Source organism: Corticium candelabrum, chromosome 1 (genome assembly GCF_963422355.1).
Source record: "Corticium candelabrum chromosome 1, ooCorCand1.1, whole genome shotgun sequence".
Classification (NCBI taxonomy): Eukaryota; Metazoa; Porifera; class Homoscleromorpha; order Homosclerophorida; family Plakinidae; genus Corticium; species Corticium candelabrum.
In genome coordinates, this window is record NC_085085.1 from 1,287,055 (window position 1) to 1,302,687 (window position 15,633).

The 15,633-nt window shown below is 41.8% G+C and overlaps 4 protein-coding genes and 3 long non-coding RNA genes across 9 annotated transcripts; 3 read left to right on the top strand and 4 right to left on the bottom strand.

The window, feature by feature from the left end:
- Nucleotides 1-935: 935 nt before the first annotated feature.
- On the bottom strand, nt 936-2,241 carry LOC134194127 (cuticle collagen dpy-13-like). The gene has a single exon (XM_062663039.1). The coding sequence runs from the start codon at nt 2,096-2,098 to the stop codon at nt 1,040-1,042; it is 1,059 nt and encodes a 352-aa protein (XP_062519023.1). The 5' UTR covers nt 2,099-2,241; the 3' UTR covers nt 936-1,039.
- A 273-nt stretch (nt 2,242-2,514) lies between these two features.
- LOC134193235 (uncharacterized) lies at nt 2,515-3,579 on the top strand. The gene is made up of 3 exons (XR_009972038.1): nt 2,515-2,654; nt 2,717-3,065; nt 3,122-3,579. It is a non-coding gene; the product is annotated as an uncharacterized LOC134193235 (long non-coding RNA).
- Nucleotides 3,580-3,856: 277 nt separating this feature from the next.
- Nucleotides 3,857-4,620, bottom strand: LOC134195426 (uncharacterized). Its single transcript, XR_009972372.1, has 2 exons — nt 4,495-4,620; nt 3,857-4,432 (listed from the first exon to the last, which is right to left on the bottom strand). It is a non-coding gene; the product is annotated as an uncharacterized LOC134195426 (long non-coding RNA).
- A 1,102-nt stretch (nt 4,621-5,722) lies between these two features.
- LOC134181524 (ATP-dependent RNA helicase DDX51-like) lies at nt 5,723-7,885 on the bottom strand. The gene has a single exon (XM_062648802.1). It carries the CDS (start codon nt 7,818-7,820, stop codon nt 5,823-5,825), a length of 1,998 nt encoding a protein of 665 aa, XP_062504786.1. The 5' UTR covers nt 7,821-7,885; the 3' UTR covers nt 5,723-5,822.
- Nucleotides 7,886-8,139: 254 nt separating this feature from the next.
- On the top strand, nt 8,140-8,967 carry LOC134181543 (uncharacterized). The gene is made up of 2 exons (XM_062648820.1): nt 8,140-8,504; nt 8,561-8,967. The coding sequence occupies exons 1-2, from the start codon at nt 8,183-8,185 to the stop codon at nt 8,824-8,826; spliced, it is 588 nt and encodes a 195-aa protein (XP_062504804.1). The 5' UTR covers nt 8,140-8,182; the 3' UTR covers nt 8,827-8,967.
- A 722-nt stretch (nt 8,968-9,689) lies between these two features.
- LOC134181534 (collagen alpha-2(V) chain-like) lies at nt 9,690-11,199 on the bottom strand. The gene has a single exon (XM_062648812.1). The coding sequence runs from the start codon at nt 10,836-10,838 to the stop codon at nt 9,765-9,767; it is 1,074 nt and encodes a 357-aa protein (XP_062504796.1). The 5' UTR covers nt 10,839-11,199; the 3' UTR covers nt 9,690-9,764.
- Nucleotides 11,200-11,243: 44 nt separating this feature from the next.
- Nucleotides 11,244-15,142, top strand: LOC134181555 (uncharacterized). Of its 3 annotated transcripts, XR_009970173.1 has the most exons (4): nt 11,244-11,328; nt 13,174-13,265; nt 14,119-14,568; nt 14,631-15,142. It is a non-coding gene; the product is annotated as an uncharacterized LOC134181555 (long non-coding RNA). The 3 variants fall into 3 exon arrangements; XR_009970171.1 differs by lacking the exons at nt 11,244-11,328; nt 13,174-13,265 and having other exon boundaries at nt 13,285-14,568; nt 14,631-14,728; nt 14,801-15,142; XR_009970172.1 differs by lacking the exons at nt 11,244-11,328; nt 13,174-13,265 and having other exon boundaries at nt 13,285-14,272; nt 14,339-14,568.
- Nucleotides 15,143-15,633: the final 491 nt, after the last annotated feature.

Below are 15,633 nucleotides of genomic sequence, written 5' to 3' on the forward strand. Positions count from 1 at the left end.
GCAAAAGTCCTAGTAATTAGTCTTCTTCTTCTTTGAAAGCAGCTACAACGTAGACATAATGGCCGACAATTAATGCCAAACTATGCAGTTTCTAACTACTGTATACCAAGAGTAGTTAGTATAGTGTCTGTTTGGACCAAGTTTCCTGGGCCAGTCGGTTGTGACCGCGCATTTGCTTCCTCCCAAATTTACACGCTTTCCCCCTCTTAGTTCTGGACCATGCACTTTCGCTATGAGGTCTCATTAATTAACTATAGTCGTTCCAAATGCACGATTCATCTGTTCCAGTCGCGGAGTCGATCAACGCTGTACACAAAAGTCACCAACATTTATGTGCATCTAGAAAGCCAATGGGGCGCCGCTGATCTCGACGGAGACATGCATGGCTGCATGGTCGTTGCAAGCTTAGGGGGTCACGAAAATATCATTTGAAGGGGCTGAAGTTGTGAATCTGGTCGTAATATGGATATATGCTCAATTGTGTGACTCTTCTGTTGTAACACTACCATGGTGGTACATAGGTTACATCTGCTTGGAAACTTAAGGAATACGACTTTTGCTCTCTTCCTTTCACAGCCACATGCATGCACTAAATAATGTAGTAACATTATTTTACAAACTCCTACATGTGCATGACTACAGTATAACTAGTGCATGTTGAGACCAAGATCTAAATGCATGAGGATTCTTAGTTTGGTGCATAAAAATGACAAGAGCTATTGAATACAGAGTGAATCTCTGAATGAACCTTTGAGAAAAAGATCACTGAATATTTACTACTAGCATCTAGTGGTAAAGTATGCATGCCTTGTGATCAGGACTGTATGCTCTATATTCCGTGATGAAATCAACAATTTGTACAGTAAGTATTGAAAAACATTGCCTAGTACATTGCAGTTTATGTCGATTTGTGCTTGTGCTCTTCTACATTTGAACGTGAGAACTGCACATGCAACTGTATGATTACAAAGTATCTTTAAACCATGAGCACTACATAGTAACATACTCAGCTAGTTGTAGAACTTTTTAACTGCCAGTGTCATTCAGCGTTGCCACAGTAAGCTAAGTTACAGTCGTCACATGGTACATTAGGCAAGTTGTACACGTAAAATCCTCCACAGTTGGTGATTTCAACAGTCACCTGCCATTTACAACAGTCATCCCAGTTGAAACAAACTGTTTCGTTACTGGTCTGTCCAATTGCAGTTGGGTGAGTTCCGTTTAGCCATCCTGGTGCACCTGTTCCACAACGACGCCTTGGTGGGCAAGTCTCGGGCATTTGTCCCCCAATACTAGCAGCAAATACATGCCATCCTGGTTGAAAGCCATACCCTTCTCTATCCTTATGATGGTCTAGGTAAAAAATACTAGATGAAGTTTTCCTCCAAGTATCATTTAAGACTCGATGGTTTCCTTGGTTACAGTGACTTGGTATAACTTCTTGTACCTTCCCTTTCTCTCCTTTCTGTCCCTTTTGACCAGCATATCCTCTTTCACCCTTACCCCCTCGCTCTCCCTTTTCTCCTTGAATCCCTTTAGCCCCGTGCATCCCTTTCTCTCCCTTCCCACCGGGTATCCCTATTGGACCTTGCTTTCCAGGCAATCCCGTTCCCTTAGCTCCGGGCTTACCAGGGGGACCACGTAAACCCACATGACCAGTAGCAGCACCAGGTAAACCATCTCTACCTGGTAAACCATCTCTTCCTGGCAACCCATCTCTGCCTGGTTGTCCAGCTTCTCCTTTTGATCCCGAAATGCAAACACCACCTTCTGGTCTGCACATGCCTTTGATTGCTGCTATAAACATTGACCCAACATCAACTGCTAGTCGAGACGATGAAGTGGAAGACAATACTGATCTCTTCTCTCTATCTGTTGTTGCAAACACTGATAACACGTCACTCATGCGTTCCTTCATCTCACTTGCTACTGACTGCTGATCTTGAAGATCCACAACAGCATCGTGCAGATTTCTTACTAACAGAAAACCAACTGCACTGAATATAAAATTTGTGATCACCGAAGCTGTTAACAATGTAATCAGCCAACATGTTCTATTGGAAGCACACGGTTTCTCATCAGATCCACTTCTGCGCATTGTGATCAAGACAAATCCTCTGCATGCAATCAAATTCAACTGATGCAGACTGCAGACGTGTGCAGCATTTAGAGCATATTTGAGAGCGGATGTTATGTCTTTACAACAATCCTTCCGTTACAACGAGTGCAACATACACCAGATCTCACATACCGGATCTCACACCACATGTCACGGTACCGTGTTTGGAGAACAGCATGTGTGTGTGTGTACCGGAACCGGGAGTCGTAGGTCGGAGCCTCCTTGCTCAAGAGATTTCGACGCAGCGGCATGACTAGTTAACACAACTCAAACAGCTGCATGACCGTCAACGCTCAACGCTGGTTACAGTGGTAGCTAAGATGTGCGGTAACATCACGCGGTAGAGTCCCGGATCTATTCTCGGTCACTCGCTCTGCCAAATAGCTGCAGCCAGACCTAGCTGCTACGCTAGCGTCATAGTTCTATTGGATAGCAATTAGGTAGAACGGGTCACGTCAGCATCTGTCGTAACGTTGCTGCTGTAGAACTTGAAAACTGATTGCACCTATTCTCGGTCACAGAGTATCATATCTCGGTCAGTGCTTGCCATCTCGTTTCTACAACTCCATTTGAGACGCAAGTCATCTCTGTCGATAGGCTCATTATATGACTTCCTTTCGCCAAAATGTTGGTTTTGTCTTGTCAACCTCTACTCTCGCAGACAACGAAGAAGACGGATGACTCACGGGACATAATCTCGGTCACCTGATCTCGAGTGATTTTCTCTCTTCAGACGCAGATCTGAGGCGTTCTTTTCGCTCATGTTATAGTCATCACCGCTGGCTACTAGACCTACGGGGTGATGTTAGTGGTCATCGTACTGTTGCTGCGGCAGAACGTGAAATCTGAGAGACAAATAGTTGGACATCCGGGATCATATCTCGGTCAGTCGCTTTCATCGCATTTCTACAAGACGAATTGAGACGTTAGTCATTTCTGTTGAAAGGTTCGCTTTAGATGTTTATGCCACTGAATAGCCGGTTTTGTCTCTTCAGGTTGCAGGGCGGTGAGAAAGGTGATCGACCTACGGGACATAATCTCGGTCACAGTATGAGCGCACTTCTTGGGTTCTACAGCTTTCAGGTAAGTGGTCTTACCTTCATTGAGCATTGTGCATACGGTCACAGTCGACTAAGGCTGATTGAAAGTGTTTTGTAGTGAATTTGTAGAACTATAGCAGATTCTAGTAATTTGACTGTGTTGGCAAACGTTAGTTGTTCTGTCTGAACTATGTTTTTCTAATTGATCATCATGGAGCTAGACATTGAATCCATTCTGGCACAAGTTGAATATCACAAGATGCCTTTTCAGTATGCCAGGACTCTGCATACTTGTAAACTGTGTACGTACTACGATTTTGTTGATTGTAAGATTTTAGCTACATCAGTTATTATCAACAACATGCACTGCTTAGTTCTATACACAGAAGGGTCGTTGGATATCTTCACTGGACTAATTATCATTCTGTCACACAACTTCATAACTGTCTCAGACTCAGAACTGTGTCATGAGAAAGATTATTTTCTCTTTGGCAACATGTCACCATTTTCATAAGTTTTCAGCATAACTCTGATAGGGATAAATGCAAAAAGAAGTTTGTGTGCAATTCTACTTGATAAAATCATCAATCATCCCATCCAAGATAAAGAATCATTAGATCTGCCAGTCAAGAATGTAGAAACAGGAAGGAATACTCTCTGGTTAATTAATTACCTGCATGCCAACAAAATGTGAAAATTCAGAGTCATCACGTTGCATGTTTGAAGTGCTACAAATAGTAAGTTAGACTGACACATTCGTGACAATATAGCTCTAGAACAACAGTAGACTAAAAATCACACAATACTATACAACCTAAAAATCGCGTGACCGCGAACATTATGTCCCGTACGCCATCCCTTTCTCACCGCCCTGCAACAGTAAAAACTGAAGAGACAAAACAGGCTATTCAGTGGCATAAACATCCAAAGCGAACCTTTCAACAGACATGACTAGCGTCTCAATTCGTCTTGTAGAAAGCGACTAACCGAGATACAATCCCGGATGTCCGACCATTTGTCTCTCAGGTTTTACGTTCTGCCGTAGCAACAGTACAATGAGCACTGACATCACCCCATAGGTATAGTAGCCAGCGGTGATGACTATAACATTAGCCAAAAAGAACGTCTCAGATCTGCGTCTGAAGAGAGAAAATCACTCGAGATCAGGTGACCGAGATATGTCCCGTGAGTCATTCGTTTTCTTCGTTGTCTGCGAGAGTAGAGTTGACAAGACAAAACCAACAGTTTGGTGAAAGGAAGTCATATAATGAGCCTATCGACAGAGATGACTTGCGTCTCAAACGGAGTTGTAGAAACGAGATGGCAAGCACTGACCGAGATATGATACTCTGTGACCGAGAATAGGTGCGATCAGTTTTCAAGTTCTACAGCAGCAACGTTACGACAGATGCTGACGTGACCCGCTCTACCTAGTTGCTATCCAGTAGAACTATGACGCTAGCGTAGCAGGTAGGTCTGGCTGCAGCTATTTGGCAGAGAACGAGTGACCGAGATTAGATCCGGGCTCTGCATCAGACAGACCAACCATCAACTAGAGCAATGAAAACGGAACCAAATCAATGCATGTGAATTATTTTACGACTATGTGATAGCAAATGACAACAACAGGCGGGGGAAGTAGATCTACATAATAGTAGTCTATGACAATTAGTACTAATTACAGTTAACGTAACACTAATACAATTAAGACAATTAATCCTAATTATTAATTAATAATTAAAATAAATTAATAAGAAATATTTTAGATTATTTGAACGTACAGTGTAATTTCAGTTATTTGCATGCCTGTAGCAAGCCCATTTCAGCAATATCTAGGGAATTGATCTTTTTGGTCAAGCACACGCAAAAAATTTGTCAGGAATAAATTAGCATTGAAATTGACAAAGTGAAGTAGACAGACAGACAGACAGATAATTTATTCTCATACAGATTCTACTTGTACATATGCTAGGATTTCTTAAATACAAATCAGTCCTTGCAAACAACAAAGTCATTAACTAACGGACTTGACTTTGAATGTCAAAATCAAAAAATCTATCTAAATCACCATGATTAGGTGACAGTTTTGAAAGTTTTCTAAGGATAACTTTGGCATTGCATCTTTGCAGAATTGTAGAAAATCTGTTTCTCCAATACGACATGAACATGGAAGCATTAAAATTGGCTTTTGGATTTGCTGACTGTTGTGACAAATGCTGCAAAATACTCTGCCTTTGTGCCCCACCTCCCAAAATGTTCTATCACAAGAGGAACACGTCTTGATACATATCCTCGTGGAACAAGCTTTTCTGAATATTTTTTCATTTTCTTGTCGCGACAGCATGACCATTTTCCTTGCTAGCCTCCTAATAATGTCCTGACTCCACGGATGAGCCAGGGACACATACATACATACATACAGACAGACAGACAGACAGACAGACAAGCAGATGCATGGACAAACAGACAAAGAGGCAAACAGGCAGGTAAACGGGGAACCAGTCGAGCAACTAACAGGCAAAGAGGTATCCAGGCAAGCATGCAGGATGTGGGCCCTGTCCACTGAGCAATTCAAAATTATATATTTATCTTTCAATTTTTACATGTCCAAAATAAAAATTATGCACATGTCAACAGAACTAACCATATCAAACATGTCAGTATCATTTTTCCTTTTGCATGGCACTTTCTAGCTCTTCCAGAGTTTTTTGATATCGTTCCACTAGTCCATCCAACTGTTCTAGTTTGATCTTAATCTTCATCAACTTCTTGCCATTCGATCTCATCATTCGCTTAAAATGATAAGCTTCTTCTTCCCTCACAATGACATAAGCGTTTCCTTCTCTTCCAGCTCTTGCCGTACGACCGACACGATGCACATACGTCTTCATATACCGAGGAGCATCATAACTTACCACATGATCTGCGTTCTCGATGTCCATTCCTCGAGCCATAGCGTCCGAACATACAAGAATCTGTATGTCTCCCTGTCTAAACCCGGATACGACTGATTGACGCTGTCGTTGAGTTAATGATGAGGAAAACTCAGCCACGTTGATGGACCCAAACAATTTGAGAAGAAGAAAGAGGCGATGAGTTGATTCAACCGATCCGGTGAAACAAAGCACGTGTGAAAGGCCAAGGTCTGTAAGCAAGTAGAGCAACACGAGTGGTTTCTCTCCGCTTTTGCAGATAATGTAATGCTCTTTCAATGTATCAGGAGTTGAGTATTGTTGAGATGTCCGATAGATGCCTTTAGATGCACTGGATGCACCACTTGTATCCATAGCGTGTCGACTAGCAAACAAAATGGGTCTAAACAGATGAAGACTGGCAAGCTTTTCTGGGTCCTGAGATAGAGTTGCTGAGAAAAGGAGCTTCTGTAGTGGCTTGTGAATCATGTGAAATGTATCCGTAATGGCAGCAGATGAAACATGAAGTCGAGAGTCAAATGAGAGATGAGAAGACGGAGCGTCTAACATCATTCCACACGCCGTAAAAACATTTTGAAGCCAATCCTGAAATGACTCGTCAAGAAGGCGATCCGCCTCATCAATCACTATGAATCTAACATGCTTGAGACTGAAACCAGGTGTAGAGGTCACGTGATCAACAAGCCGTCCTGGCGTCGTCACTAAAATATCAACCAAACTCTCCTTCTCACCCCCATCCACTTGACATTGCACCACCAGCATCTGCTGTTCCTTTGTAAATCTCTGTTGACCGGTCACTAATCCCACTTTCACATTAGTTCCCTTAGAAAATGTATGAAACACGTGACTAACTTGAGAAGCCAAGTCTCGTGTCGGCAAAATAACGAGAGCTCTCAACCGTCGCACAACAACTTGTTGCATACACTGGATGATAGGAAGAACGTATGCAAGCGTCTTCCCGCTGCCTGTCGGAGCCGAGACACAAACGTCTCTCGGTTGATATCCACCATGTGTTGATAGCAATGGACCACACAAGGACGAAAGTATGAACGGGATAACCGAGCTTTGTACAGGAAAGAAAGACACAATTTTCTGCTGTTTCAAAGTCTTCACTAATTGGTCAGACAACCCAATACTGTCTATTGCAAACAGATTGTTGACAAGATCCGAACTTATCTCCCTCGGATGAAGTAGCCAGTCGGGAAGTATTGGAGCAACTTTCTTGACACGACGCTTTCGAGAATCCTTACCTAAAACTACAAATTCAGTTTGACGAGAACTCGCTACGTGCCCATCACCAATCTCAGATGACAACGTGCTGTCTACTCGATCCGCATTTTCAACAGCTTGATGCTCGATGTCATGTTTCTGCTCACTCGCATTTCCAACTTGTTCAGTGTTTGTCTGGAACTCAACACTATCCATTGCCACTAAAGATTTGTCATCAGATTTACCCGCCTCTTTGTCTAGTTTATTGTCTTTTAACCGTTTCTTAATTATTCCTTTCTTTGTTGTCTTTTTAGGTTTTCTTGTTTCCAGTTGTCTATCCAGAGATGTCACGTGGTTTTCCACGTGCACTGAAAGCTCACTACTGCTTCTTTTCCGTTTTCTTGTTTCAGCTTGCTTGTGTAAGGCGGACAGACGTTGTTCAACAACAGATGCGTCTACCGTTGACCCATCTTGACTGTCTTCGTTTCCCATGTAACGATTGACAGTAAACAGAGCCATTTTACCGCACAGCTAATCGTTGTACATATAGCAGAAACCATGTAGACAAAATTCAGACCAAGAACAGTAACGTTTACTAGCGAAAAGAACAAACTCAGAACAAGCTTATCCGGGATCTTTGTCACGTGGTTAGAGTCTTGCAAAACAAAAAGAGCGTAAATTAAATAAAAGATTGTCTCTATGTATTAACTTAAACTTGTTGATTTTAGCTCAGGTTTTATGTACGTATAGTACACAGTACAAGTAATTTTTAATTTACATCCGGGTTCTTGCTCTCCTGCTCTCTAATTGGTTCAATCAAATGACCGGTTAGCGCGCTCTCTCACAGCGTTTGTGTTGCTTGTTGGGTTCATTTCAGCGCAATGAATAGCGTTCAGTCGTCGGTCTTTGACGAAAATGCGTCAGTGTCTCGTTCTACGGTCAAACAACAGGCGTCCGGACTGCAGGAGCGACGTTCCGTTGCGTTCGCCACTCCTGCTCGCAAGCCGCTTGGAAACGTGAGCAACGACGTGACTAAATCATCTAAACGTCCAGCGACAGCGCGAAAGAGCGTGTCGAAACCGATGAGTTCGGCAGCGTTTACTGGCACTCCCGCTCTGCGCACGCGCAAAGTTGCTACGAGCCGAGCGACGGTACAGAAACATTCCGAGCAGGAAGATTTCGACGAAATCAATCCGTTTGAAGGTATGCGTTTTTCAGTTTTTGCTATTGTGTACTAGGCTAGTGTTGAATGTCTCTAGATTTTCTGGAGCCGCCCACGCACGAATTTGCTGTTGGTGACGTCACATCGGAACTATTAACTTTGAGGTCTGAGTTTACGCCTCTCTTTGCAATACCTGCTAAACATAAGAAATGTAGAAAGACGGACCCTTGGAAATCGTCTAGAAGATTTGTGCTATCGATCAAACGAAATCGTCAGGAAGTTGACGATGATGACTATTGTGCAGTGAGGGAGAAAGACAAAGAATATCTTGCTGGAATAAACGTGGACACTTTGCTTTGTTGAGTAGAACAGTAGTTGTTTGAAATTGATGGTTGCCATGGTAACAAGATTATACAAGTAGTTTCGGCACCAAATACTTCTGATTTATTTATGTAAAGTTGAATACAGAGTTGCTCAAGAATGAGCTGGCAGCTGGTATATGAAGTTGGCTGTTTGTGTTTTGGTTGTATAAATGATTGAATGGGTAGTTAGCAAAGTTTAGTTAAACTGCAGTTTCAAGCATGTGTTGCAGTTTTTAGTATGACATTGTCTAGAGAGTTAGTAAATGATAGTAATTGTCTGGAGGACAACGAGATTGCGAGTATGAAGCTTTGCCAAATAAGGCAGTGTTATTTGCTTTGTTAGGGTGAGGTATGTTTTGAACAAACTTTGGACCCTCAGAATATTTTGGGACTACTAACTTTGATCGCATTATTATGTGTTTATAATGTATTTAAAGTACAGCCAATGAAATCGTTTACCGTGTGTTTTTTGGCTTTTCTTGTATTCACAGAATGATGTTTGTTATCTCGCATTCAATTAGGTGATGAGAAACAGACATGCAACAAATAGGGGCCTTGGTGTGTACAAAATACAGTGCTGTGCATATGATATCTAATGTTCTAGAGAAGCGCACTCATGCTAGCGCATGCGCAGAGCTGTAGCAAGTTTGCAATATTTATCTCAATGTTTGTCAAAATCAACAGTCTGTGTTGAATGCATTGGCTGATATAGAGATGTCCCTCTGTAGCGACTTGTGTAAGGAAAACAGCAACAGCAACACAACTGGGACCAAACACAGCTTTGTGACTGCCAACACTTGAACAGACTAAAGATAATAGTAAGTCCTTGGTTAGAAACTCTCATGATGTTGAGATGTCAATGGAACATGGAACATGCAATGATTTTATTCAATTATTCAAGATATCACAAGCGTTTGCCATTAATTAGCTGCTTTCTTATTATGCATTGCTGCAATAAGCAAAACCACCACCGTAAGGTTCATTTGGCAAATTATATGCATAGAATTGTCCACAATTGGTGATGTCAACAGTAACCTGCCGAAAACAGCAGTCGTCGTTCCAGTGAAAACAAACCGTTTCCTTGCTGGTCTGTCCAACTGCAGTTGGGTGAGACCCATTCAGCCATCCTGGTCCATATGTTCCACAACGATGTGTTGGTGGGCATGTCTCAGGCATTCCTCCTCCAATACTAGCATCAAATACATGCCATCCTGGTCGAAATCCATGAAATCCATCTCCATCACGATGATACCCAAACTCATCCTTAGTTGATGAAACTTTCCTCCATATGTGAGACAAGACTTGATGATTTGTTGCATTACACTGACTCGGTGTTTCTGATTTCCCCGATTCACCCGATTCTCCTGATTCACCCGATTCTCTTAATTCTCCTTTCTCTCCTCGTATCCCATTATTGCCTTTTTCTCCCGTCATTCCTCTTTCTCCCTTGTCACCAGTATATCCTCGTTCACCTTGGCTCCCTCTTTCTCCTTTCTCTCCCTTCCCACCTATTGGACCTTGCTTTCCAGGTAATCCCATTCCCTTAGCTCCAGGCTTACCAGGCAGACCACGTAAACCCACAGGACCGTCTCTGCCAGTTGTACCTGGTAAGCCATCTCTACCTGGCTGTCCAGCTTCTCCTTTTGCTCCCGGGATGCAGACAGTTCCTCGTTTACACATACGCTTTATAGCAGATACAAACACTGACCCAACATCAGCTGTAAGACGAAATGAAGAAGAGGAAGACGATGCGGATTTTTTCTCTCTGTCTGCTGCATTGTTCGACAACATTTCACTCATCTCTTCTTTCATCCCACTTGCTATGGTCTGATGTCGTTGCACATCAGCCATATCATTCTGCAGATCTCGAACGTTATTCTGCAGATTCGTCACTGCTAAATAACCAAATACAGCAAACACTACATTGACAATTAGTGAAGCTGTGAGCAATAAGAGCAGCCAGCACATTGGATTCCCAACGCAAATCCCTTTGTCAGACCCACTGTTGCCCATCTCTTAATTAATTAAAGAGCTAGACAACGTCTCGGTCTGCACGTACGGCTCAGCTGATTAATTAATTAAGAGCTCGAGAGAGTGTGCAGCGTATAAGACGCACTTGACAGCGGATGTTCCGTCTTTACAACATTCTTCCGTCCATACCTTCACACCCACAACGCGTGTCGTCGTTTTTGCCGTTCTTTGTTTTTCGTATACATTGTAAGTACGGAAGTGTAGGTCGTACCGCGTATGATGCGGTTGCCTCCAGCAGATCTAGATCGTACAGTGTGCGTCCTAAGAAAAGGTCTCACGGAACGGGCAAACAAATGAACCAGAACAGCTAGGCACAGAAGAGACTGGAGAGTACTAGTGGACTTCGACATTCCCGGATAAGTATAGGTGACGTCACTGTTTATGGTGGTGTGAACACTATCTGGCCATGGGTCTGTACATGAGGCGTTGGTGTAGTGATGTCGACCGTATAACTGTAGCCTAGAGGTTACTGGTAGGTTGCTTTATACGTAATTATAGTTTTTTCACTACATGTGTAGGTTAGAGTCTACGTAATGTCAGCCTTGATGTATAGCTTATAGAGAGAGTTATCTGCTTGCTGTCTGTGTCCGTCCGTCCGTCAGTCCCATCGTCTGTCTGTCTGTCTGTCTATCTGTCTGTCTGTCTGTCAAACAAGAACATTTATTGAAAACATCAACGCTATTACAGAAAAGGCTACATATAACACTACGCTAGAGTTCAAGATAAACAACCATAGTGGTCGTAGAAGAAAAACTCTAACGAACAGTCATCTGATGTTTGTAGCTATATCATCTACAGAGTCTTTACTAAAAACGATTCCGTCAATCTTTTTAGCTAAAACACTACTGTCAATAACATTACAACGTTGCAATAGTATTCGCCGCCTGTACATTTTAAATTCAATCGAATTCAGCTTTCCATCTTCATCACGTGATCTTAGTGAGATCTGGCAAAGAAAGTTCTCTTCGCTATTCCCCAACGTCCAAAATGTTCGAAAACCAAGTTGTTTGTCTGTCAGTCAATCACATATACTTGAACTTTTATCTATGATACATTTCACAATGCAGGGTACTATGTACTGTCCAACTACTAGTAGTCATCGACTAAACTAAGCTAAAATTGAAACTCGTGTAACAAAGTGAGGACTACACTTAATTAATTTAAAAGCTACAGTATACAAGCAAAGCCTCTAGTACCAGCTAGTGGCTGAAGTACAGGGTGACAAAGAGGTCACATCTGTTGCCTTCAGACAGGCGTGTAGCGTGACCTCTAGAATTGGGGGCTAAACTTCACAATGCTGCGTGACACGCCTACTTTTATGGACACGCCCACTTTATTGGCTTCTAGTGGCAGAGCTAGGCTGGAAAAAAGGGTGGTGTATCTATACTATATACAGCTTTGGTCCTCACACGTATTTACAGTCCACAATTTTTATGACCACGCCTACAAATGAGGGTGCTATAGCCTGGTCTAGCTCATGCCGCTACGCCCCTGCTTCAGACAGCGAAGATACCTTTTTAGAGATGACTCTAGCATTACACTTCTGGAGCTGAACAGAAAAGCGTTTGGACCAGAAGTCGATAAATTTTGCAGCGTACGGTCGTTCCACTCTGTCTGTTTGTCTGTCTGTCTGTCTGAAAATGACATCGACTAGCTGTTTGTATGTGTAAATGCAAGTCAGACTATTTAGTTTTATGGAAATACAAAATCTGTTTGCCTGTGCGCCTGTTTGTCTGTCTGTTTGTTTGTCTGTCTGTCTGTCCAACATCATATATATATATATATATATATATATATATATATATATATATATATATATATATATATATGTATATGTATATGTATATGTATGTATGTATGTATGTATATGTATATTTCTTAGATCAAACTATTATTAAATATAGCATTCAAGGTCTATCGCACAGTCCAGGCAGTTTCTTAATTAATTAAACATCACTTGTGCAATATTATTGCACTTTTGTAGTTGAACGACAGTCGTTTTCTCCAGAAGTCTATGAATTCTGCTGCATTTGATCTTCCTGCATGCTTTGTTTGTTGATCTGCATGTTGGCAAGTTTTCTCAAGAATTTCCTTCCTTGCTCTCCCCATGTTCTGGAAGTGCTGTAGTTGGATGTTGAGCGTCCAACTAGGTAGCTTGAGTTGTTCATGTTTTGCCTTTTTTGTCTGTTGTCTGTCTGTCTTCTGCCACTGTCTAAAAAGCTGTTTGTTTGTTGATCTGTATTAAGACAGTTGAAGTGTGCCAACGACAGGAGAGCATGATGCCAATTAACATATATAAGCCTATCTTGTTTTTTAGATTGGGCAACACTAGGCCAGAAACGCTACTTTCTCTATGCACATCGAACTGTCGGGGAGCATGGTAGATCGATCGAGTGCTGTTGCTAGAAGGTAGGAAAGCTAGACGACTGTAAAGTTGCTTAAGCTTGCTTTCCTATTTTGTGTGCTTTCTTCCAATTGTCTCAAATATGATTGTATCTGCATGCAATCAGAGCTTGATTAATTAAGCAAGTAGGAGTGGAACATCTGCATATAGATTAGCACATATGCATGCACATAGCGTAGGCTAGTACATGAATTTGATACTATAGATTGTCACAACTATATCTAACAGTGAGAGCTGCCATCCTCATGCATATACAACCTTCGGATACCAATTTAAGTAACCATAACTGTCGAGTTGCATTGACTTTACTCTTAGAATTGATGATATTTTGGGTCAAGCACATACGATATCTACTGAAGATGAGCTAGCACAGAACTGACAAAGTGAAGTAGACAGACAGACAGACTAACAGACAGACAGACAGACAGACAGACAGACAGACAGACAGACAGACAGACAGACACTTTATTCTCATACAGACTTTACTTGTGCATATGCTATCATTTTTTGAAAGTAAACCAGTCCTTGCAAACAACAAAGTCATAGATTAACTAATGGACTTGGCCTTGAATGTCAGAATCAAATAATCTATCTAAACAGACAGACAGACAGACAGACAGACAGACAGACAGGCAGAGAGTGTGATGCCAGTGTATATAGCCTTTCTCATTATTTTGGAATGGGCAACACTACAGTCCAGAAACGCTACTTAATTTCCCTATGCACATAGAACTGCCGAGGAGCATGGTAGAGCGCAGTAGCTTAGCTAGAAGGTAAGAAAGGCGGTTATAAAGTTGCTTGCCTTCTAATTTTGTGTGCTTTCCGGTAGTCTTAACGTATGATTGTGTCTGCAATCAGAGCTTAATTGATTGGGTCAAAACAAGTAGGAGTGGATAAATCTGCATAGATTAGCACGTGCACATAGTGCAGTGCATGAATTTGATGCTCAATTGTCACAACGATATGTGGAGAGAAGGCGACCATCCTGACATACAACGTATGTTTGAAATGGGTGAGTCAAGATCGATACTATACCTGGAGCATGCTGGTCTTGGAGAGAGAGAAATATCTTTTGAAGATTTTGATAACTAACAGCGCAGAATTTGGTGCCAGACTTACGAAGAAGTATCCAAAGCTAGCAGAAGGTGGCAGCCTCGAGCTACTCAGGGTCTTGTGTGACCTTAGCTGATAGAATCACCTGTTGATGCGGGTACACTCTGTTGTTCCTGAGCAGAGCGGATTGGTTCAGCCAGGGTCTTCATATGGCCATTCTCTAGATCACCGAGCCTTTCACCACCTAGAACTAGAGTAATCACTTTGATACGCAAAATTATATACTCGTATTTAACTTTGATTGTTGGTTATCACAGGTGAACCCACAGGAGCACAACCAAAGGAGATCAAAATGCTGCAATTATGAGATGCTGGTGCCAATGTCACACTTTCGGGAGCATCTACAGTTGTGCGGGTAGATACTTTGCTGTCTAGATGCATTTCTACTTTACACTGATACAAATAATATGCTTGTTTTGAACACAAGGAATGATCACAGCAATGATGATAACATACCTCTGTCACCTCTGCCAATATTTCTTGGTGAAAACTGCCACATGTCAATTAGGTCATATGTGTTATTAGATGGACAGTTTTTAACCTGTTGAGTAAGATATACTCCACAGAAATTTGTACTTTAGGTGCCCGTATGAGGGTATAAACATGCGTTCATGTATTGACAGATATGCATTCGTTGGTCTGTCGAACTGCAGTTGAGTGATATCTTTCTAGCCATTTTGGTGCAGGTGATCTTACAATGATATGTTGGTGAGCATATCTGAGACATTTGTTCCCTGATACAAACAGCAAATATACATGTCATCCTTTTTGAAATCCATTAATTGATTAAATCTTATCACGATAGTTACCTCAGAGGCTCTACATGATGAAAATGTTTTCCAAGTTTGAAACGAAACTCAATGGGCTATTTTATTTATATGAAGGATAGGCCCATCTCACACGTTTCATCTCCTACATGCATGGACTTACCAGACTACACAAAATCAAACGATAGTGGCTTGGGTGGGTTTTGTTTATTTCTATATTAGTAGTAGACTATTTGTTTTGTATATAACCTCAGCAGCTGGCTTCAATTTGGAGGCTCAGTGATGCCACTTAGGCTTAGATTTGCTTCAGTCAATGAACACCTTCCATTGTAATTTGATTGATTCCAAGAACCTTAGGTTAATGGCAAACTTTGTTGCAGCAAGTCACATGTACCATACACACAACATGTGGTAACATGTGGTGACAGGGGGTTGCACATCCAAGTGCTAAGGAAATCGCCGCATAATGATAGCTGTACTCATTGGGATTACC

What these genes read in the sequence shown, in the direction of transcription:
- LOC134194127 (XM_062663039.1), bottom strand. Translation starts at nt 2,098, where the DNA reads ATGCGCAGAAGTGGATCTGATGAGAAACCGTGTGCTTCCAATAGAACA.
- LOC134181543 (XM_062648820.1), top strand. Translation starts at nt 8,183, where the DNA reads ATGAATAGCGTTCAGTCGTCGGTCTTTGACGAAAATGCGTCAGTGTCT. An exon ending in CGAAATCAATCCGTTTGAAG is followed by an intron (nt 8,505 to 8,560) that starts GTATGCGTTTTT and finishes GAATGTCTCTAG; the next exon opens with ATTTTCTGGAGCCGCCCACG.
- LOC134181524 (XM_062648802.1), bottom strand. Translation starts at nt 7,820, where the DNA reads ATGGCTCTGTTTACTGTCAATCGTTACATGGGAAACGAAGACAGTCAA.
- LOC134181534 (XM_062648812.1), bottom strand. Translation starts at nt 10,838, where the DNA reads ATGGGCAACAGTGGGTCTGACAAAGGGATTTGCGTTGGGAATCCAATG.